The sequence below is a fragment of the Oncorhynchus clarkii genome, chromosome 28 (assembly GCF_045791955.1).
Source record: "Oncorhynchus clarkii lewisi isolate Uvic-CL-2024 chromosome 28, UVic_Ocla_1.0, whole genome shotgun sequence".
Lineage (NCBI taxonomy): Eukaryota > Metazoa > Chordata > Actinopteri > Salmoniformes > Salmonidae > Oncorhynchus > Oncorhynchus clarkii.
This window is the reverse complement of record NC_092174.1, coordinates 3669631-3692302: the sequence shown is the minus strand read 5'-3', so window position 1 is coordinate 3692302 and position 22672 is coordinate 3669631. Positions and strand designations below refer to the sequence as shown.

The 22672-nt window shown below is 40.7% G+C and overlaps 1 protein-coding gene across 11 annotated transcripts in view; it reads left to right on the top strand.

The window, feature by feature from the left end:
- The window catches only part of LOC139387434 (amphiphysin), a 138506-nt gene that overhangs the window by 61137 nt on the left and 54697 nt on the right, over positions 1 to 22672 (top strand). For all 11 annotated transcript variants that reach the window (XM_071133596.1, XM_071133606.1, XM_071133600.1 and 8 more), the window contains exons 5-8: positions 11339 to 11434; positions 11965 to 12072; positions 12483 to 12568; positions 17764 to 17839. In XM_071133596.1, the coding sequence (XP_070989697.1) occupies positions 11339 to 11434; positions 11965 to 12072; positions 12483 to 12568; positions 17764 to 17839 (366 nt within the window). The remainder of the gene's footprint in view (positions 1 to 11338; positions 11435 to 11964; positions 12073 to 12482; positions 12569 to 17763; positions 17840 to 22672) is intronic.

The following is a 22672-nucleotide window of genomic DNA, read 5'->3' as shown; positions in this document are numbered from 1 at the left end:
TCGTTAAAATTGTCTGTCCTCGGTTGCAACTCTCACTACCGAGTTCCAAACTGCCTCTGGAAGCATCGTTGGCACAATAACTGTTCGTTGGGAGCTTCATTAAATGGGTTTCCATAGCTGAACAGCCACACGCAAGCCTATGATCACTATGTGCAATGCCAAGCATCAGCTGGAGTGGTGTAAAGCTTGCCGCCACTCTGTAGCCGTGGAAACGTGTTGTCAGAAGTGATGAATCACACTTCACCACCTGGCAGTCTGACAGACGAACCTGCCCGAATGCATAGTGCCAACTGTAAAGTTTGGTGGAGGAGGAATAATGGTCTGGGCCTGTTTTTCATGGATCGGGCTAGGCCCCTTAGTTCCAGTGAAGGGAAATCTTAACACTACAGCATACAATGACATTCTAGATAATTCTGTGCTTCCAACTTTGTGGCAACAGTTTGGGGAAGGCCCTTTCCTGTTTCAGCATGACAATGCCCCCATGTACAAAGCGAGCTAAATACAGAAAAGGTTTGTCGAGATCGGTATGGAAGAACTTGACTGGCCTGCACAGAGCCCTGACTTCAACCCCATCGAACAACTTTGGGATGAATTAGAACACCGACTGCGAGCCAGGTCTAATTGCCAGACATCAGTGCCCGATCTCACTAATGCTCTTGTGGCTGAATGGAAGCAAGTCCTCGTAGCAATGTTCCAACATATACTGGAAAGCTTTCCCAGAAGAGTGGAGGCTGTTATAGCAGCAAAGTGGGGACCAACTCCTTATTCATGCCCATAATTTTGGAATGAGATGTTTGACGACAAGCAGGTGTCCACATACTTTGAGTCATGTAGTGTATGCTGCGACCCTAATCAAAAAGTATTTTATAACTCCAAATAACAAAAATGTAGCTAAATGGTTGTTGTAACATTTAAACTTAAAACACGGTTTTCATTTTTTTTGCACTGCACCAGTGCGGTTGAATGCAGCATTGCTATATGGTGAACTCAAAATATATTATAGTTGAGTAGCCGGGCTATTGCTCAAATGTTGCTGCAATATGCCTACATATCCTTTGCATGGTGTGTTGTTGCAGGCAGGTGTTGTTTTTTAGTTATTCATTGTCAAGCTTTAAAAACTGAAGCCAGACTGCAACATTTTAGTAGCCTAGCTAGAACTGTGGCGTGTGTCTGTAAACTGTCCCTCCGCTGAGCGCTGTAAGGACACACGAAGCAGCGCAATTGAACTAAATTCACTGACGTGAGCGCATCAGGCTGTGATTTCATGAAGCAGAGGACTCAACTGTTGACTCATTTACAGTATACTGACTTGTGTGTTCTATTTGACCCGCAGGCCTTGTATTTGACACGTGCACTAGCCTTTTAGCCACGTTATGACTGACTTGGGTCATTGCCCTTGCTAGTATTGACATTCACAGACTTATTTACAGTTGTCCATTTTCTACATTTTTATATTGAGTAATTGAAACTGAAACAGTGCATCGTGAATGGATGGAGGCAGCATACAATGTACCTGGATTGTAAACTGTCATAGTACAAACATGTTGATGCAACAGTAGCTAAGATGGGGAGAAGTCTGTCCATAATTAAGCACTGCTCTGCCTTCTTAACAACACGATCAACTAGGCAGGTCCTACAGCCCTAGTTTGGTCGCAACTGGACTACTGTCGAGTCATGTGGTCAGGTACCACAAAGAGGGACTGAAGAAAATTACAATTGGCTCAGAACAGGGCAGCACGGCTGGCCCTTGGATGTACACAGAGAGCTAACATTAATAATATGCATGTCAATCTCTCATGGCTCAATGTGGAGGTGAGATTAAATTCATCACTACTTGTTTTTGCAAGAAGTATTGACATGCTGAATGCACCGAGCTGCTGTTTAAACTACTAGCACACAGCTCAGACACCCATACATACCCCACAAGACATGTCACCAAAGGTCTCTTCACAATCCCCAAGTCCAGATCAGACCATTGGAGGTGCACAGTACTACAAAGAGCCATGACTACATGGAGCTCTATTCCACATCAGGTAGCTGATGCAAGTAGTAGAATCAGATTTTAAATAACAGATACAAATACAACTTATAGAACAGCAGGGACTGTGACGAGACACACACACACAGGCACAGACACACATATACACATAACACACGCACTCTACACAGACAATCACATGGATTTTGTATTGTAGATATTCCTTGGCAGCAGCTAATGGGAATCCTTAATAAATACGAAATACAAAGACCAGTCCAGCCATTATTACAACCAAGAAATGTATTGGTGAATCATATGAATCATGCATTGAACTGCATCCATCTATTCTACCAACAATGGCTTAGTGTACATCATGGAACGTTGAGTCAAATATAACCTATTTTTAAAACCTCTTGTGAAGTTGGTTTTGCAGCATAAACTGTGAATCTGATATGTTATGATTGTCTGTTTGTTTCATATCTGCAAAGTAGTTTAAAAGCTGTCAGTTCCACTTTAATACACTAATGTTCTCTGAGATGTGGGGAGTTATGATCTAGTCAATGAAAGTAATGATTGTTTAACTAAAACAGAATTTAAATAGAATTTATCTTTCGGTCAAATTCCTCTTAGCCAAATTGAAATTCTCTGATAGTTCCATCAAGTCACCAGTGAATTTGTTCACAGCTGATAATCGATCCACGTCTGAGGGCCCAATGGAATACAATATAACTCAATATAACTTTATTGTTCATATTACAGCAATCAACAGAAACAGATGTGGCTGTGAGACTACATGAGGAAACGGTTACAGTTTTGAGTAACACACTTCCAGTGACTATTTCACAAATATGCAGGTTAAAAAAATCCCTGCAAACTCCACCAATTGTCGAACATAGACGAGTGTTTTTAAAATAATTTTTATCTTGGAATGAAGCTTTGTAAACATCGGTACCATGGATTACATTCATTTTTTTTGTACAATGCTAATCATGCTAACTCCTGGCTGTGGAAAAGTAAACAATGGATTACTGTGGATGCTGCCACTACTGGCCTAGAGGCAACTCAAGGTAAGAGGAATTTGACCCAAACCAAGTTTGGCTAAACTATCCCTTTAACAGAGAACATATGCCACAGTCAAATGAAGTACAGAGCATAATGCATTGTGTTGCTGATAAAAGCTCTGAAATTGAAGGGTGACTTGAACAAAAAACAAGATCGATGAAGGTGTCAACCAAGGCTCATGTTCAAAGCATCTGTCTCTATCATTGAGTTGAAATGAATGTGTATTTGTCACATGCGCTATATACAGGGGGTACCGGTACAGAGTCAATGTGCGGGGGTACAGGCTAGTCGAGTTTGCATATCAAATGCCTCTTGCATTTGTGTTTTTTGAAAAGGCATGGCTGGCTTTGGATTGGATTCTACAGTTTGATCGCACTTGTTGAATGTTCACGTCCTAGATTGTATATTATCAAGCAAAAAAAAAACACTCACTCTTCCTTTAATACAAGGAGTCTGTTATGAGATGAAGGACGAGAGTGTTCCCAATATGTATTTTATTTTAGGGCACCCCAAAATAGGGTCTGAAACGTGTTGCGTCTTGTTTCAAGACTTGTTTCAAGACTGGTCAACAAGTATGACAATGTTTTGGACCTCTGCCCAGTCTATGGGGTTTGGCAGTAAAGTTGGACTATAAAAAGTACATTGTCTGTATTTGTTTGTGTGTGATGCCATTTTCTATTTTCATGCACCCTGCATCTATTTTTTTTTTTAAAACGCCTTTATTACAGTGCCTTCAGAAAGTAGTCATACCCCTTGTCTTATTCCACATTGTGTTGTGTTACAGCCTGAATTAAAAATGGATTCAATAGATTTTTTTTTTATTCTCACCCATCTACATACAATACCCCATAATGACAAAGTGAAAACGTACAGTACCAGTCAGAAGTTTGGACACCTACTCATTCAAGGGTTTTTCCCTTTTTTTTTTTTCTACATTGTAGAATAATTGTGAAGAGATCAGCTTTGAAGTAACACATACAGAATCATGTAGCATCCCAAAAAGTGTTCAACAAATCAAAATTGGTTTTATATTCTTCAAAGTAGCCATTCGAAGGCCTTGATGACAGCTTTGCACACTTTTGGCATTCTGTCTTTTTTGGTTACTATATTCTTCAATGTAGAAAATAGTAAAAAATAAAGAAAGAAAAACCCTTGAAATAGTAGGTGTGCCCAAACTTTTGACTGGTACTGTAAGTATTCATACCCCTGAGTCAATACATGTTAGAATCACTTTTGGCAGTGATTACTGCTGTGAGTCTTTCTGGGTATTCCTCTAAGCACTTTGGACACCTGGATTGTACAATATTTACACATTATTATTATTTTAATTGTTCAAGCTCTGTCAAGTTGGTTATTGATCATTGCTAGGAAGTCATTTTCAAGTCTTGCCATAGATTTTCAAGCCAATTTAAGTCAAAACTGTAACTAGGCCACTCCGAAACATGGTCCTGGTAAGCAACTCTAGTGTATACTTTGGGTTATTGTCCTGCTAACAGGTGAATTTGTCTTCCAGTGTCTGTTGGAAAGCAGGCTGAACCAGGTTTTCCTCTAGGATTTTGCAAGTGCTTAGCTCTATTCCATTTATTTTTATCCCCAAAAACTCCCTAGTCTTTGTCGATGACAAGCATATCCATAACATTATGCAGCCGCCACCATGCTTGAAAATATGAAGAGTGGTACTTTGTGATGTATTGTGTTGGATTTTCCCCAAACATTGCACTTTTTATTCAGGACATAAAGTACATTTCTTTGCCACATTTTTTGCAGTTTTACTTTAGTACCTTACTGCAAACAGGGCGCTGGCTTCCTTCTTTCTACTCTGTCATTTAGTTTAGTATTGTGGAGTAACTACAATGTTGATCCAGCCTCAGTTTTCGTCATTCAACTGTGTAACTGTTTTAAAATCACTGTCACCTCATGGTGAAATCCCTGAGCGGTTTTCTTCCTCTCCGGCAACTGATTTAGGAAGGACGCCTGTATCTTTATAGTGACTGGGTGTATTGATACACCATCCAAAGTGTAATTAATAACTTCACCATGCTCAAAGGGATATTCATTGTCTACTTCTTTTACCCATCTACCAGTAGGAGCCCGTCTTTGCAAGGCATTGGAATATCTCCCTGGTCTTTGTGGTTAAATCTGTGTTTGAAATTCACTGCTCGACTGAGGGACATTTCATATAATTGTATGTTTGGGTTACAGAGATGAGGTAGTCATGAAAAAATGGTGTTAATGAACACTATTATTGCACACAGGGTGAGTCCATGCTACTGATTATGTGACTTGTTAAGTTCTCTTCTGAACTTAATTAGGCGTGCAATAACAATACTTATTGACTCAAGACATTTCAGCTTTTCATTTGTCATTTATTTGTAAACATTTCTAAAAACATAATTCCACTTTGACGTTATGGGCTACTGTGTGCAGGCCAGTGACACACAATCTCAATTTAATACATTTTTAATTTAAGCTGAAACACGACAATATGGAAAAAGACAAGGGGTGTGAATTGAGTTGTGGCGGTCACAAAATTTCGTCAGCCGGTGATTGTCAAGCAAATAACTGTCAGTCTCACGGTAATTGACCGTTAATTAACATAAACACATTTAGCATCTCCTGGCTTTCACACATGTACATTTGAAAAAGTCTAATTAATCCATGTAATAGAGCCTACGCCTTCCCAATAAAGCCATTCTTTATTTTAGACAGGTCTAAAGGAGCATGATATGAAGAAAATGTTGTCTATTTCAGAATAACAGAATAGCATACTCTGAGTTGTCCTTATGTTAGTTCCTGATGTGGCTATGCCTAATGGCTGTGGGCTACACTAGTTCATTTAGCAGACAAGATTTGCTTAGAATACCATATGAAGAATATAATTGAACAAAGCTGAATTAAATAGAAAGGACATTTTCTCCAAACGATTTGAAGATACATGCGCACATGTGGTTATTCTGTGTTGAGCAGTTAACAAAGAAACAGGTACTCCTTTATCCTTAATTTAGAGTTTAGAGTAATGTAACTTTAGTTGTTCTACAAACATTGGGCTATATGTTTTGATTTTTAATACATTCTAAGGCAGTATGATGTGACTAAAGATAATTTGAAAAAAGTTGCATGAAAGGGTTGAGCCCTGCTTTGTTTTTTTTGCGCAGGTTGTACACACTTCATTAGTCTCTCATTCAGAATTTGACTTGCGCATGCTAATGCCTCAAATTTTCCGGCGGGATCCCCTTTCCCAGTGGCATCCCCAATTGCGAGGTGCATATTGAAGATATTGGAAGAACTCTTCACGTTGACTTTTCATCAGCCGTTGAGTAGAAATAACAAAAAGCAAAAGCTCTAGCCCATGTCAAACTAGTATGCCTCGTAGTCCAAAAGTTGCCCTATTCTGTGCGAGAAATATACATTCCAAACATAAGCTGTGTTCAAATACTCATACAAATAAGGTCACAGTTATGAAAACTTAGGACACTAAAGAGGCCTTTCTACTGACTCTGAAAAACATCAAAAGACAGATGCCCAGGGTCCCTGTTCATCTGCGTGAACGTGCCTTAGGCATGCTGCAAGGAGGCATGAGGACTGCAGATGTGGCCAGGGCAATAAATTACAATGTCTGTACTGTGAGACACTTAAATACAGCACTACAGGGAGACAGGATGAACAGCTGATCGTCCTCGCAGTGGCAGACCACGTGTAACAACACCTGCACAGGATCGGTACATCCGAACATCACACCTGCAGGACAGGTACAGGAAGGCAACAACAACTGCCCGAGTTACACCAGGAACGCACAATCCCTCCATCAGTGCTCAGACCGTCCGCAATAGGCTGAGAGAGGCTGGACTGAGGGTTTGTAGGCCTGTTGTAAGGCAGGTCCTCACCGGAAACGTCATCGTGGGGCACAAACCCACCGTCGCTGGACCAGACAGGACTGGCAAAAAGTGCTCTTAAGTGACGAGTCGCGGTTTTGTCTCACCAGGGGTGATGGTCGGATTCACGTTTATTGTCGAAGGAATGAGCGTTACGCCGAGGCCTGTACACTGGAGCGGGATCGATTTGGAGGTGGAGGGTTCGTCATGGTCTGTGGCAGTGTGTCACAGCATCATTGGACTGAGCTTGTTGTCATTGCAGGCAATCTCAAACTCCAGCATGACAATGCCATACTGCTTGTTCTGTCCGTGATATCCTGGAAGACAGGAATGTCAGTGTTCTGCCATGGCCAGCGAAGAGCCCGGTTGTCAATCCCATTGAGCATTTCTGGGACCTGTTGGATCGGAGGGTGAGGGCTAGGGCCATTTCCCCCAGAAATGTCCAGGAACTTGCTGGTGCCTTGGTGGAAGAGTGGGGTAACATTTCACAGTAAGAACTGGTGCAGTCCCTGAGGAGGAGATGCACTGCCGTACTTAATGCAGCTGGTGGCCACACTGTTACTTTTGATTTTGACCCCCCCCCCACCTTGTTCAGGGACACATTATTCAATTTCTGTTAGTCACATGTCTGTGGAACTTGTTCAGTTTATGTCTCAGTTGTTGAATCTTGTTATGTTCACGAACGGACAATCTGACAACGCTCTGAATTGACGAACGGACAATCTGACAACGCTCTGAATTGACGAACGGACAATCTGACAACGCTCTGAATTGACGAACGGACAATCTGACAACGCTCTGAATTGTCAAACGGACAATCTGACCGCTCTGAATTGACAATTGTTTATCTAGTCATAGTTGGTTTCATTGCAATCCTCTAGATGTTTGCAACACAGCCAAACGTGATTGTTTTTTTTGCGGGGAGTTTTGACTGAAGTGAACTGATTTGAAGACAACGAGCAATGCAGTTGCAGTCACGCTTGTTACGCACAGCAGTGTTTTGGAAAGTAGTATTTTGGAAAGTGTTTTTTTCAACGATTTCATTGAAGACATCATGGAGAATAAATCAGGAAAAGCAAAGTCCAAGTCTAAGTATACAGATTTGCACCAGATTATAGAAGAGGTTGATGGGGAAAGTGAGACAGATTTTTTGTTTGAGGAATCTTTGAGTGCTATGATTCAAACATTGAAGAGCTGTTTCTGCAAGGACAGGACGTACTTCTGGACGGGTAAGTGCTAATGAAATAATATAAATATATACATTTTTTTTTTTTGCAAAAATATATATGTATATTTTTTTTGCAATTTGCAATGAAATGTGTAAAGTACACATTGGCTATAGTCACCTTAGTAACTGTTCCCTCTGCTCTATACAATACATATCAGTTTATTTTATGTGATGATAAAAGGCTCATACAATAAAAATATTTTTTTAATGTTTTCTTTCACAGTGATAGCGACTCCGACTGGGAGCCCCCGGTGCCAAGCTGCCCGCTCTACCTCTGCCCCCTCTACTCCTGCCTCCAGTGGCGTTCATATGCCACAGTTCATTACTGCAGGCATGACTGTGCCTCAGGGCCAAAAGGGCACAGCATGGAGGCGTTGTTGTGTTCTGTGTCGCATGAAGTCCCCCATCACCTGCACCACTTGTTCAGTTTGCCTCTTCTTTACATCAGAAAGAGACTGCTATGGGACATGGCATAGGCAGAAAAATATTGTGTAGAGGACTTCCAAAGGGTCTATCCCTGTTTTTTTTTTAATATATTTTTTCTAATATTTTTTAAAACGTTTTTATATATATTTTTTGTGTGTTAGAATTGCTTTTTGATGTGTTGTATGTAGTTATTTGCACTGTTGTATATAGTTATAGGTCATTTCACCAATTCAGCCACTTGGGTACATTTGGGCAACTTGTGTGGGACACCTGGGTGACTTCATGCTAAATGTCATGTAGCTCACCCATTCCTGAAGCTATTAGTCTAAAACTTTGCACACCTACATTTGCCCTCTTGTGTTATCCATCAAAATTATCTCCAGCATCCTATCTGACTGTGTGGCTATTCTAGTACATGTGAAAGATGATGCTACAACAATAAAAAACAGAAAACGTATGCTCGTTCTTTCTCTTTTCTTCCACCAGATCTACTATGTTATATTCTCCTACATTCAATTAACATTTCCACAAACTTCAGAATGTTTCCATTCAAATGATACCAAGAATATGCATATCCTTGCCTCTGTGGCTGAGCTACAGGCAGTTACATTAGGGTATGTCTTCAGGCGGAAATTGAGAACAAGGGATGCAGCAATAACAAGTTAAGTATGTAGCATACAGTATGTTAGTTTGGGAATTCGAACACAGCCATAGTCTGGGACAGTTGTGGGATGCGATAGATCTCAAATAATACAACCACTAGCATAAGCAGCATATAACCAATAGCATAAGTTTTTACGCAATGTGGCTGACGCAACAGATCAGAACGTTTATCTTAAAATGTTGATGAACTATTAGGTTATTTCTTCACATTATACGTGCATCAATGTGCACATGGCAGTAGGCTATAAGCATGAATGTTCCATTAGCAGGAAAACACCATTATCAAAAGTGACCGTAAATGTGTTTATGTATGTAATGCTTTTATTATAACGGTGCATTTTTATGGTGAAATTATTTTCCCCAAGCTTGACTCTCACGCACTGCTCATGTATCCCAGTTAGGCTTTACACCCCAAGCGGATTAATGTGCTTAATATTAAGAAGTTATTTGGCAACTTTTAGTTGTGATACAAACCTTATCAAAACATATAGGCCTATGGGCTAGGCTAAATGAGGTGTGCGACTATGATTCAAAAATGTTTAGAAAAAAAGGATGTTTCTTGCCTTACGCTGGGCGTCATTCACAAGTGATAATATAAAATTCACAAGTCATAGTCTAATATTGTCACCCATCAGACTTCTCGATTTAATCTTGTCTTTAATATAGTAAATAATATATGTGTGAAATTTGTTTTGATTTAGAATGGACCATTATCATGCACCTGTCTTGAAACAGGGCCAGGGGAAAAATACATTGCACTTAAATATCAAATGAAGTACTCTTTTCCTATGGTTTATTTCCATGCAGGCCAGGTAGGCTATACTCCTGTTGTATAGATAAGCAATGTGCTTAATATAAGGAAAGTTGAGAAATAAATATAGTAGGCCTAGCCTATAGAAAGCTGATGGGATCCTCCTATTTTTAATAGAGGCCATCACTGTTTTCTCGCTCAATTGCATAGCCTGTAGAAATGTTGCACAACATGAGCTCATGGGCTCTCATGAAGTATTTGATTAGATTTTCGATGACATTTGCATTGATATCAGACTGATTAAAGGGACATTAGAGTGCTGAGTACCAGGCAGTTAGCACGTTTGGTAGGCTACTATTGACCATCAGCGTCACCAGAGCTTGGAGAAACCTAATTATCGTGACTAAACGGTCACGTGGAATTTGACTGTCTTCATGACTCGTGACCACCGCGGTGGCGGTAATATGGTCACCGCAACAGCCCTAGGTGTGAAGACTTTCTGAAGGCACTGTATGTTAATTAATCTCACTCACACTTGTTGTAGGAAGAACATCATGTATTTAGCATCCATCTTTTCATTTACCCCCTTCATCACTGTAAACAAAAACCGAATTAAAATGTAATTCTCTCCCGAGTCCTCTGTGCCGATGGTTTTCTCTATCATAGGGATACAATCACTGTGATGGGATACAATCACTGTGATGGAGTTGAATCTATTGGCACTGATATCACCCCATAAAGCGGCTCGACAACATACATGAAGACAAACCCTCTGGGAGTCTGTGGAAACAGGGACACTGAGTGTGTGATTCTGAACATGAGACAAAAATAGAAACCATATTTGAATATGTATGTACACTATTGCAAGCTAAATGCACCACTGAGCCTTTGCATAATACATACTACATACATAAAAGATACTGCTTTTGAGGGACATTTCACTCTTAAATTAAAGTTTGTCAGATGTTTTCAGATCTCAAAAGTAGACAAATGTTGCGATATGTCAACATTCCAGACTATCTGTTGTGTAGACGCAGCAACTGTATATGCCTCAATCCCAAATTAATGGAAAAGATTGGCGCCGTCTTAACTTTCTGGTTTATTTATATTTTCTATTCATTTGTGGTGGAGGCATATGGCTGGATCTACATAACCGATGTTATGGGATGTGGTTTCATCTGGACATTAGACTACTTTAGTGTTCTAATCATGTCTAAAACTTTCATTTGAAAGAGTCCCTTTCAAAGAGTCCCTTTAAATGTAGGTAGACTGTATATTACACCATATGACTTAACTACCTGTTCTCATCTTGTTCAGCATCTGGCTAACTGAAATGTTTCTCTGTGTCTCTCTTTTAGAACTGTGATGTCTTATGGGAGGACTTCCATCAGAAGCTGGTTGATTCATCACTTATCACACTGGACACGTACCTGCAACAGTTCCCCGACCTCAAGGTACAGTGTACTGCATAAAAACAGCTTAGCCTGGGCTCTGTCGTCATAGAAACTAATAGCAGTCCTTGGCTACACGAGTTGACTCTTGCCTTTGACCAACTCAATCAAATTGATAAATGTTGAAACACTAGCTATGTATTTGTCATTTATTTATCCAATATTGTTTATAGTACAGCACTATTTGTAATAAATTAGCTATTGGTGAGAAGTTTGACTAGGTTAATCTCTTCCGGCATATTCGTAATATGCTCACAGTCTCAAAGACTTAGAGAGATTTCAGGCTTTTGTCCCTGTGGCTCAGTGTGCATCCCAAATGGCACCCTATTCCCTATGTAGCGCACTACTTTTGACCAGGGCCCAATGGGCCTTGGTCAGAAGTAGTGCACTATAAAGGGAATAGGGTGTCATTTGGGACGCAGACCTCAGAACGGGTGACACCTTTATGCTTGGAACTTTTGCTTAGGGGAAGGACTTTGTGTACTACTGTATTGTGTTAAAGACCGGTCTGTGTGGTAATTACTCACCGTCAGATTCGTGTGGCGAAAAGAAGCAGAAAGCTAATTGACTACGATAGTGCACGGCACCATCTCGAGACCATTCAGGCGGTGGTCAATAGAAGTGATCGGAAGGTCTCCAAGGTAAGTCCTGTGCAGTAATGCAACAATGTGCTATTCTGTCCGCCTTTACCATTGTAGTGAAGAATGATTGAGAAACACAACTCTTTTACTAAAACGAAAATACCTCATATGCTATAATAGTTCACCTTTCCAATAGTTTTGTGATGTAAACCCAACAGACTAGAGCCGTTTAACAGCAGCTTAGTCTCCAACCATAATTGAAAGTGGGTGTTCGTTAACATACTGTACGTCATGTTATGTCATTCTTATGGCAGTCTTCTAAGAGCATCACGACAGTACACTACGGGTAAAGTACTGTGTCTCAAGTGTAAAAGAGGATCCTTGTGCAAAGCAGTTCATCTTCAAGGTGCTGGTTATGGCAGGAAAGAGATGTTAATATTTCCCCCCTCGTTATGTATTTGTCTCTTCAGGCAGAGGACGAGTTGAAAAAAGCCCAGAAGGTGTTTGATGAGCTCAATGTTGATCTGCAGGACGAGTTACCAACTCTCTGGGACAGGTAAATTAAAATCAACACCTGGGTCACATTCACTAGGCACCAAACAGAAGGAAATAGGCCAACATGGAGAGGGGCCTAACCTGATTTGTCCAATAAGAAGCGCTGTTTTTGTTTTCCGTTGCAAAACGTTTTGGTACGATGTGCACTAATTAATACGACCCTAATTCAAACGTATAGATAAACCAACGTTGTGGTCTTTATGCTGTAGCTCCTCTTCCCATGGTCAATTACAAATCAAAACGAATGGTTTCGGGTACTGTAAAAAAAAAAAAATATATATATATATATATATATATACCACAGTACTATTATGCAGTGTTATGTTTTTATTGTTGTTGTTATTGTTCTATTCTAGGTGCTTTAACATATAAATCCTTTAAAGTCGTGAATGAAAATGTGTTAAAGTCGTGAATGAAAATGTGTTAATCATTTTACATCCATCCCAAATGGAACCCTATTCAGTGCATAGTGCACTACACGTGGGCCCTGGTCAAAGTAGTGCACTAAATAGGGAATATGGTGCCTTTTGGGATGCAACCCAAGATTTCTTCTATAGTTCTTAGGTGACTGTCAGTCGAGATGTGACTCTAGATACTTTTATTTCTCTCTGTCAGTCTCTTGTGATGAAGTCCATGTATATCCATGGGTCAACAAGTCTCCATAGATATGCCTAGACCAGAAGATTATTCCCAGAAAAAGCACTAGTTTAAAACGGTTGATATGATCATTATTGTAGCCAAGGTATTAGCTTGTGTCTGTGTTTGTCTGTCTATCGTACGTTTGTTTGTTTAAAATAGTATATTATACTGATTTACTTTTCCTATATGTCTGAATGACAGTCATGATGTACAGAATAATGTACATTTAATAATGAAATGTGAATGGAAACAATGAATTGTGGCTTTACAGCTATAGAAAGCCCTAAATATGAGTATTTCCTAGATTGAGAGATTCAGTCTAAGCACCACCATTAGGATGAAAAATAGAATTCAACACAGCATAATAATATCATGGTGCATTCAGACTTAGGGGATTGCCTGAAAATGGGCTAACTGAATCACAATAATAAAATCAGATTTCCTTTTAGTTGATCTCTGTTTCTGTCAGATAGAGGGACATGCAGTTAAACTAGTGGTGAGATAAGGTGTTAGGGAATTGTATCTGTTCTGGGGGAGAGATATTGTCAATTTTGTTGTGTGTGTGTGCAGGTGTCCTCAATGTTCATATAACATGTTGTTTTTCCTCCTTATCAATGAGGTAGCCAGTCTCACACAGAAGGCTAAGCAGAATTGCCTTGTGACTAAGGAAACGCCTAACCAGATGGTGACTAGCTAGGTTGCCAACTGGAGCCAACTGCTATTGTGCAATGAATTGGACTGTTAATATAGCTGTCTATTTAACAAAATAGACCTGTCTTCCAAAATCTCTCTAGAAGTTAAGAGGTGTTCACCATATCCAAATTTAAGACTGGCCAATAAAAATAACTGCATGTGTAGTGGATCCGGTGTAGCGGTCTAAGCTCCCGATACCGGACCACATATGCTCCCTGTAGACAGAGGTCCCAGCCCCATCTCGGCTACCCTCTCTACATCTCCCTCTGTACTGACAAAAATCCTTTAAAAAATATACATAAGGAGGACCATATTCTAAATATACGAAAGCTGTGGGATTGGATTTCCTTAAGTGAAAATCTTTGGGGAAACTTTCATTCTAGATCTTTTTGAACGTTGAATGTCTGGAGATTGGAGTAGTGATTAACATCAAGCATTCTGATTTAATTTAGGCAATGACTGTACAACTGGTTACTATAATCTGTTTTTGCCATTAGGATGGTCACATGCTGCCTCTTATGTAATTGTCAGGTTCACATTGTTAGGTGTGACTGTCTAGCATTATCAAAGCACATACAGTATACTGTGCTTTTAGTTGATTCTGATTGTTCTTAAGTTAAAGATGTTTGCGTATCTGGACTCTAGATCAAGGATCAAGGAATTCAAGGAATTGAAATGCAATTACTGTACTGAAGATTACTCATTATTCATGAATGAACTTCATTAAAGTTTCAAATAATTATTTTCCCTCATCAATCTACACAGAATGCCCCATATTGATAAAGCGAAAACAGTTTTTCTACAACTTGATTTGAGTCCAACTGTGGTAAATTCAATTGATTGGACATGATTTGGAAAGGCACACACCTGTCTATATAAGGTCCCAGGTTTGACAGTGCATGTCAGAGCAAAAACCAAGCCATGAGGTCGAAGGAATTGTCTGTAGAGCTCCGAGACAGGATTGTGACGAGGCACAGATCTGGGGAAAGGTACCAACACATTTCTGCAGCATTGAAGGTCCCTAAGAACACAGTGGTCTCCATCATTCTTAAATAGAGGACGTTTGGAACCACCAAGACTCTTCCTAGAGCCGGACGCCTCTGCCAAACTGAGCAATCCAACCTGACAGAGCTTGAGAGGATCTATAGAGAAGAATGAGAGAAACTCCCCAAATACAGATGTGCCCAGCTTATAGCTATAATCGCTGCCAAAGGTGCTAGGTAGTAAAGGGTCTGAATACTGTGATATTTCATTTATTTTTTTAGAAATTGGCAAAAATTCTACAATCCTATTTTTGCTTTGTCATTATGGGTTATTGTATGTAGAGATGAGGGAAAAATATATTTAATCAATTTTAGAATAAGTCTGAAACGTAACAAAATGTGGAAAAGGGGAAGGGTTCTGAATACTTTCCGAATGCACTGTATGTGCTGTGGGTGTGCGTCGCAGTGGCAGACTTACCATTAGGCAACTCAGACAATTTCCTAGGGCCTCACCTCATCAGGGGGCCTCGTGAACTTGGCATAATTTCATTTAATAATACGTACAGTAATAGAAGAGCTAAAACTCTTTCTATTTCCCACAACAACGCTTACAAGCTGCGCAGGACACGTTAGAAGGGAGTGTGACAAAACCGCAATTGAAAATAATGCATTTATTTTATTCTACACACACAATTATTACCTGGCAGTCTTTCCAATACTAAATAAAACATTGTTACACCTTTCCCATATTCAAGTAATTTGACATATTTTCTTATTAGCCTTATGAACATAGAAACTTGGTTGCAGTTTGTATCTGTGCTAGAATGGTTAAAAATCTTCCAAAATAAAGGTACTGGTTGATATTCAAAATCAAATCACTTTTTATTAGTCACACGCGCCAAATACAGTGAAATGCTTACTTACAAGCCCCTAACCAACAATGCAGTTTAAAAATATGAATAAGAAATAAACCAGATAGGACCATTATCATTTCTAAATACATTCTATCATGTTCAAAAAATAACTGCCTTTCTTCTGGCCCACAAATTGCTTTCAATAACAAAAAAATTGCTTTGTCCCTCCGTTGAAATGATGTGGTGATGTAAAGACCTTTACTATTTTCAGGAAGCCTTCATTCTGCTTCGTTCAACTAAAAAAGCCAGTTCCGAACAGCTCTTCTTTCAGTAGCCATGATTTTGTTGAACAGTCATGGGGGCCTACAAATCCCAAAGTCCGCCCCTGTTTGTGTGTGTATGTGTGTTGCCATCTTGAGCAGCAGTGAGCAGCACACTGGCTGCTCACTGGAGAAGAATGCTTGCAGCCGTGGTTACCTAATCTGTCCAATGAGAAGGCATCCTCTCTACAATGCCCTCTAGCACTGCTCTACTCATGGATGGGAATTGCAGTGCTTTTATTTTTAGCCCTATCATTATAATGACAGTCATCCTTTTGTTAAAACATCTGCTTCAACTGCTGAGCTACAGTATATGTGTTCAGGATATGTGTCAGAATCAATTCAACCCCTGTATGTGTGAATGAATGACCACAGGTCTCCTGCCTGCTTCATTGCAAAATGACAAGAGTTGAGTAGTGCTAGACGGCATTGCGGAGAGAGGATCCTCACAAGGTCAACACAATGTTTGCTGTACACTTTGGTTGACCTTTTTCTGATATTGGCACTTGTTGCTTATATGTTCAGCAAGAAGATGTGCTAGGAGTTCACATAAATAGTAGCAACAGATCGCAATTTAAAATACATATCTAACATTTTGCGAACTGGTTGTTAAACAATGTATCAATCAATCAAATGTATTTTTTAAAGCCCTTTTTACATCAGCAGTTGCCACAAAGTGCTTTACAGAAACCCAGCCTCAAATCCCAAAGAGCACAGTGGCCAGGAAACTCCCTAAATCAAATTTTCAAATCAAATGTATTTATATAGCCCTTCGTACATCAGCTGATATCTCAAAGTGCTGTACAGAAACCCAGCCTAAAACCCCAAACAGCAAGCAATGCAGGTGTAGATGCACGGTGGCTAGGAAAAACTCCTTAGAAAGGCCAAAACCTAGGAAGAAACCTAGAGAGGAACCAGGCTATGTGGGGTGGCCAGTCCTCTTCTGGCTGTGCCGGGTGGAGATTATAACAGAACATGGCCAAAATGTTCAAATGTTCATGAATGACCAGCATGGTCCAATAATAATAAGGCAGAACAGTTGAAACTGGAGCAGCAGCACGGCCAGGTGGACTGGGGACAGCAAGGAGTCATCATGTCAGGTAGTCCTGAGGCATGGTCCTAGTGCTCACGTCCTCCGAGAGAGAGAAAGAAAGAGAGAAAGAGAGAATTAGAGAGAGCACACTTAAATTCACACAGGACACCGAATAGGACAGGAGAAGTACTCCAGATATAACAAACTGACCCTAGCCCCTCGACACATAACCTACTGCAGCATAAATACTGGAGGCTGAGACAGGAGGGATCAGGAGACACTGTGGCCCCATCCGAGGACACCCCCGGACAGGGCCAAACAGGAAGGATATAACCCCACCCACTTTGCCAAAGCACAGCCCCCACACCACTAGAGGGATATCTTCAACCACCAACCAACTCCCTAGAAGGCAATAACCATGTATAGGGGACTGTAGTTAAACAGCGTTTTGTATCTCTGACTACCAGTTTGATATGGTTTTATTTTTTTGAAAAGTGTATGAAAAGTATATCATTATGGTAACTGTTCATTCGAATGTATGGAATTCTTCATGCTAACAGCATTCGCCTTACAGCTGAGGCTGTCCATTTAAGAGCTATTTTAGGGATTTAATGAAGATGTTTGTGGGTGACAAAACATCACCATGGTAACAGATGTGTTTCCCCCCCTTCTAGCCGAGTTGGTTTTTACGTGAACACATTCAAGAACGTGACGAACCTGGAGGCCAAATTCCACCGGGAAATCTCTGTGGTGAGTAACAAAAATAGAAATTCTCAAGGCGATTTGCTTTATGCGGTGGGCGGTGCTTTTGAAGGTTGAGTCTCTTCCTTCTGACATTGCATCAGCACAAGGGATAAAGTACCGTTCAGTATGATGATGTACCATGAGGTTTACCATGGGTGTCTCTGAATGTTCATCTACAGTATGCTTAGCGTATCCAAACATATATACAGTGGCAAGAAAAAGTATATGAACCCTTTGGTATTACCTGGATTTCTGCATAAATTTGACATAAAATTTTATCTGATCTTCATCTAAGCCACAACAATAGACTTAACACAGTGTGCTTAAACTAATAACACACAAATCGTTGTATTTTTCTTGTCTATATTGAATACAACATGTAAACGTTCACAGTGTAGGTTGGGAAAAGTATGTGAACCCCTGGGCTAATGACCTGTCCAAAAGCTAATTGGAATCAGGAGTCAGCTAACCTGGAGTCCAATCAATGAGACGAGAATGGAGATGTTGGTTAGAGCTGCCTTGCCGTATAAAAAAACACTCACAAAATTTGATTTAGCTATTCACAAGAAGCATTGCCTGATGTGAACCATGCCACGAACAAAATATATCTCAGAAGACCTAAGATTAAGATTTGTTGACTTGCATAAAGCTGGAAAAGGTTACAAAAGTATCTCTAAAGGCCTTGATGTTCATCCATCCACGATAAGACAAATTGTCTATAAATGGAGAACGTTCAGCACTGTTGCTACTCTCCCCAGGAGTGGCCGTCCTGCACAGATGACCGCAAGAGCACACAGCGCAGAATGCTCAATGAGGTTTAAGAAGAATCCTAGAGTGTCAGCTAAAGACTTACAGAAATCTCTGGAAGATGCTAACATCTCTGTTGATACATAAAACACTAAACAAGAATGGTGTTCATGGGAGGACACCATGGGAGAAGCCACTGCTGTCAAAAAAAACATTGCTGCATGTCTGATGTTCGCAAAAGATTCAGTGGACAGATGAAACTAAAGTTGTGTTGTTTGGAAGGAACACACAACACTATGTGTGGAGAAAAAAAGGCACAGCACACCAACATCAAAACCTCATTCCAACTGTAAACTATGGTGGAGGGAGCATCATAGTTTGGGGCTGCTTTGCTGCCTCAGGGCCTGGACAGCTTGCTATCATCGACGGGAAAATAAATTCCTAAGTTTATCAAGATTTTGCAGGAGAATGTAAGGCTATCTGTCCGCCAATTGAAGCTCAACAGAAGTTAGGTGATGCAACAGGACAACAACCTATTTGACAGATGTAAATCGACAACAGAATGGCTTGAAGAGAAGAAAATACGCCTTCTGGAGTGGCACAGTCAGTCCTGACCTCAATCCGATTGAGATGCTGTGGTATGACCTCGAGAGCGGTTCACACTAGACATCCCAAGAATATTGTGGAACTGAAACAGTTTTGTAAAGAGGAATGGTCCAAAATTCCTCCTGACAGGTCTGATCCGCAACTACGGAAAACGTTTGTTTGAGGTTTTTGCTGCCAAATGAGGGTCAACCTGTTATTAAAACCATGGGTTTACATACTTTTTCCAACCTGCACTGTGAATGTTTACACGGTGTTATCAATAAATAGATGAAAAATTATAATTGTTTGTGTGTTATTAGTTTAAGCAGACTGTGTTTGTCTATTGTTGTGACTCAGATGAAGATCAGATAAAATGTTATGACCAATTTATGCAGAAATCCAGGTATTTCTAAAGGGTTCACATACTTTTCTTCCCACTATTTTTTTGAAGTTCATTTTATACAGAAGAGAGCTGGGAGACAGAGGGAACATAGTGTGTGTAACCTTTATTTAACTAGGCAAGTCAGTTAGGAACAAATTCTTATTTACAATGACAACCTACTGGGGAACAGTGTTCATGGGCAGAACGACACATTTTTACCTCGTCAGCTCAAGGATTTGACCCAGCAACCTTTTGGTTACTGGCCCAACACTCTAACCACTAGGCTACCTGTCGCCCCAGGTAACCTAGTGGTTAGACCGGTGGGGCCGGGATTCGATCCCACCCAGGCAGGAGATTGCATACATTCTCAGCGAGGCAGCCCTAACCGCTTGACCAACCTCAAGCACCAGACAGTGAAGATGAGCAAGTAATTGTAATTCTTGTTTTCCAAAACAATCATCACCGCTCTTTACTTCTATAGCCTAATCGTGGGCTTACATCATATCACATTAGCCTTGATCATATAGCCCACTTTTTTAAATGTTCTGATATCTTTCCACCATTCACTAAGACATACACCAAATTACTAATTCAACAATTTATTCAAATGGAAATGGACAAATTGCTGATTCAAGGAGCATGAAAATTACAGCTCACGATGGTAATGACTTAATGTGGAATTGAAAACGTCAATACACAAGACGTTTACATGTGTCTCCTTGAGCAGAATACATTTTTTGTCAAATGTAGAATTATTTACCTAGAAATAAAGGGTTTATATTAAGATTTTGCTGCACTTAACTCTTGTAATTAGAACATTAAAATCCTTTCACTTCAAATATGGGCTGAAAACCTAGCATTATAGCTTCAAATTTGCTCCTGCAGTTTCTGTAATAACACCTCTCTCTACCTGTCAGTGATCAAGAGTGAAACATTATAATTTAGGCCTTCCTCTTTCCTTCAGAAATGCTAGTCAATCATAATTTGTTTGTGTGTGGGAAATATCAGAGGTAAGGCAAGCCTGTGAACCAGAACTCAGCTCTCTTTGTCTCTGGTTTGCCATTGAAATATTGAATTCTGAACATAGTCATAGAGCTTCAGAATACCAATGTGAACATGTTACTAAGGCAAGTCAGGAGAATGCTACGAGAGTGACAGAAACTTCTAACGCCATTTTCGTTAACCTTTGATAAATCACCTGAAATAAACATGCCAGTACTGTGTTGGACTGAATTTACAACTCTGTGTCCTCTGAGGAATACTGGTTCAGGGGCATCAAATCAAATCAAAGTTTATTTGTCACGTGCGCCGAATACAGCAGGGAGCAGTGAAATGCTTACTTACAGGCTCTAACCAATAGTGCCAAAAAGGTATTAGGTGAACAATAGGTAAGTAAAGAAATAAAACAACAGCAAAAAGACAGTGAAAAATAACAGTAGCGAGGCTATAAAAGTAGCGAGGCTACATACAGACACGGGATAGTCAGGCTGATTTGAGGTAGTATGTACATGTAGATATGGTTAAAGTAACTATGCATATATGATGAACAGAGAGTAACAATAGCGTAAAAGAGGGGTTGGCAGGTGGTGGGTGGCGGAACACAATGCAGATAGCCCGGGTAGCCAATGTGCGGGAGCACTGGTTGGTCGGCCCAATTGAGGTAGTATGTACATGAATGTATAGTTAAAGTGACTGCATATATGAGAAACAGAGAGTAGCAGCAGTGTAAAAGAGGGGTTGGGAGGGGGCACACAATGCAAATAGTCCGGGTAACCATTTGATTACCTGTTCAGGAGTCTTATGGCTTGGGGGTAAAAACTGAGAAGCCTTTTTGTCCTAGACTTGGCACTTCAGTACCGCTTGCCATGCGGTTGTAGAGAGAACAGTCTATGACTGGGGTGGCTGGTGTCTTTGACGATTTTCAGGGCCTTCCTCTGACACCGCCTGGTGTAGAGGTCCTGGATGGCAGGCAGCTTAGCCCCAGTGATGTACTGGGCCGCATGCACTACCCTATGTAGTGCCTTGCGGTCGAAGGCCGAGCAATTGCCGTACCAGGCAGTGATGCAACCAGTCAGGATGCTCTGGATGTTGCTGCTGTAGAACCGTTTGAGGATCTCAGGACCCATGACAAATCGTTTTCGTTTCCTGAGGGGGATAAGGCTTTGTCGTGCCCTCTTCACGACTGTCTTGGTGTGTTTGGACCATTCTAGTTTGTTGTTGATGTGGACACCAAGATACTTGAAGTTCTCAACCTGCTCCACTACAGCCCTGTTGATGAGATTGGGGGTGTGCTTGGTCCTCCTTTTCCTTTAGTCCACAATCATCTCCTTAGTCTTGGTTACATTGAGGGATAGGTTGTTATTCTGGCACCACCCGGCCAGGTCTCTGACCTCCTCCCTATAGGCTGTCTCGTCGTTGTCTGTGATCACTGTTGTGTCGTCTGCAAACTTAATGATGGTGTTGGCTTTGTGCCTAGCCATGCAGTCGTGGTTGAACAGGGAGTACAGGAGGGGATTGAGCACGCAACCCTGGGGAGCTCCAGTGTTGAGGATCAGCATGGCAGATGTGTTGCTACCTACCCTCACCACTTGGGGGTGGCCCATCAGGAACTCCAGGATCCAGTTGCAGAGGGAGGCGTTTAGTCCCAGGATCCTTAGCTTAGTACCATAGGGTACTATGTTGTTGAACGCTGAGCTGTAGTCAATGAATAGCATTCTCACATAAGTGTTCCTTTTGTCCAGGTGGGAAAGGGATGTGTGGAGTGCAATAGAGATTGCATCATCTGTGGATCTGTTTGGGCAGTATGCAAATTGGAGTGGGTCTAGGGTTTCTGGGATAATGGTGTTGATGTGAGCCATCACCAGCCTATCAAAGCACTTCATGACTACGGACGTGAGTGCTACGGGTCTGTAGTCATTTAGTTAGGTTGCCTTTGTGTTCTTGGACACAGGGACTATGGTGGTTTGCTTGAAACATGTAGGTATTACAGACTCAATCTGTGTTTGGCTCAATGCTATTTCAACTCCATTAATGAAGTGCACTGAGGAAAATACTCATCAATGATGATGTTTTTATTTGACTTCCTGAAATAATTTTAGGCCAGCACATGATTCGCTCACACTTAC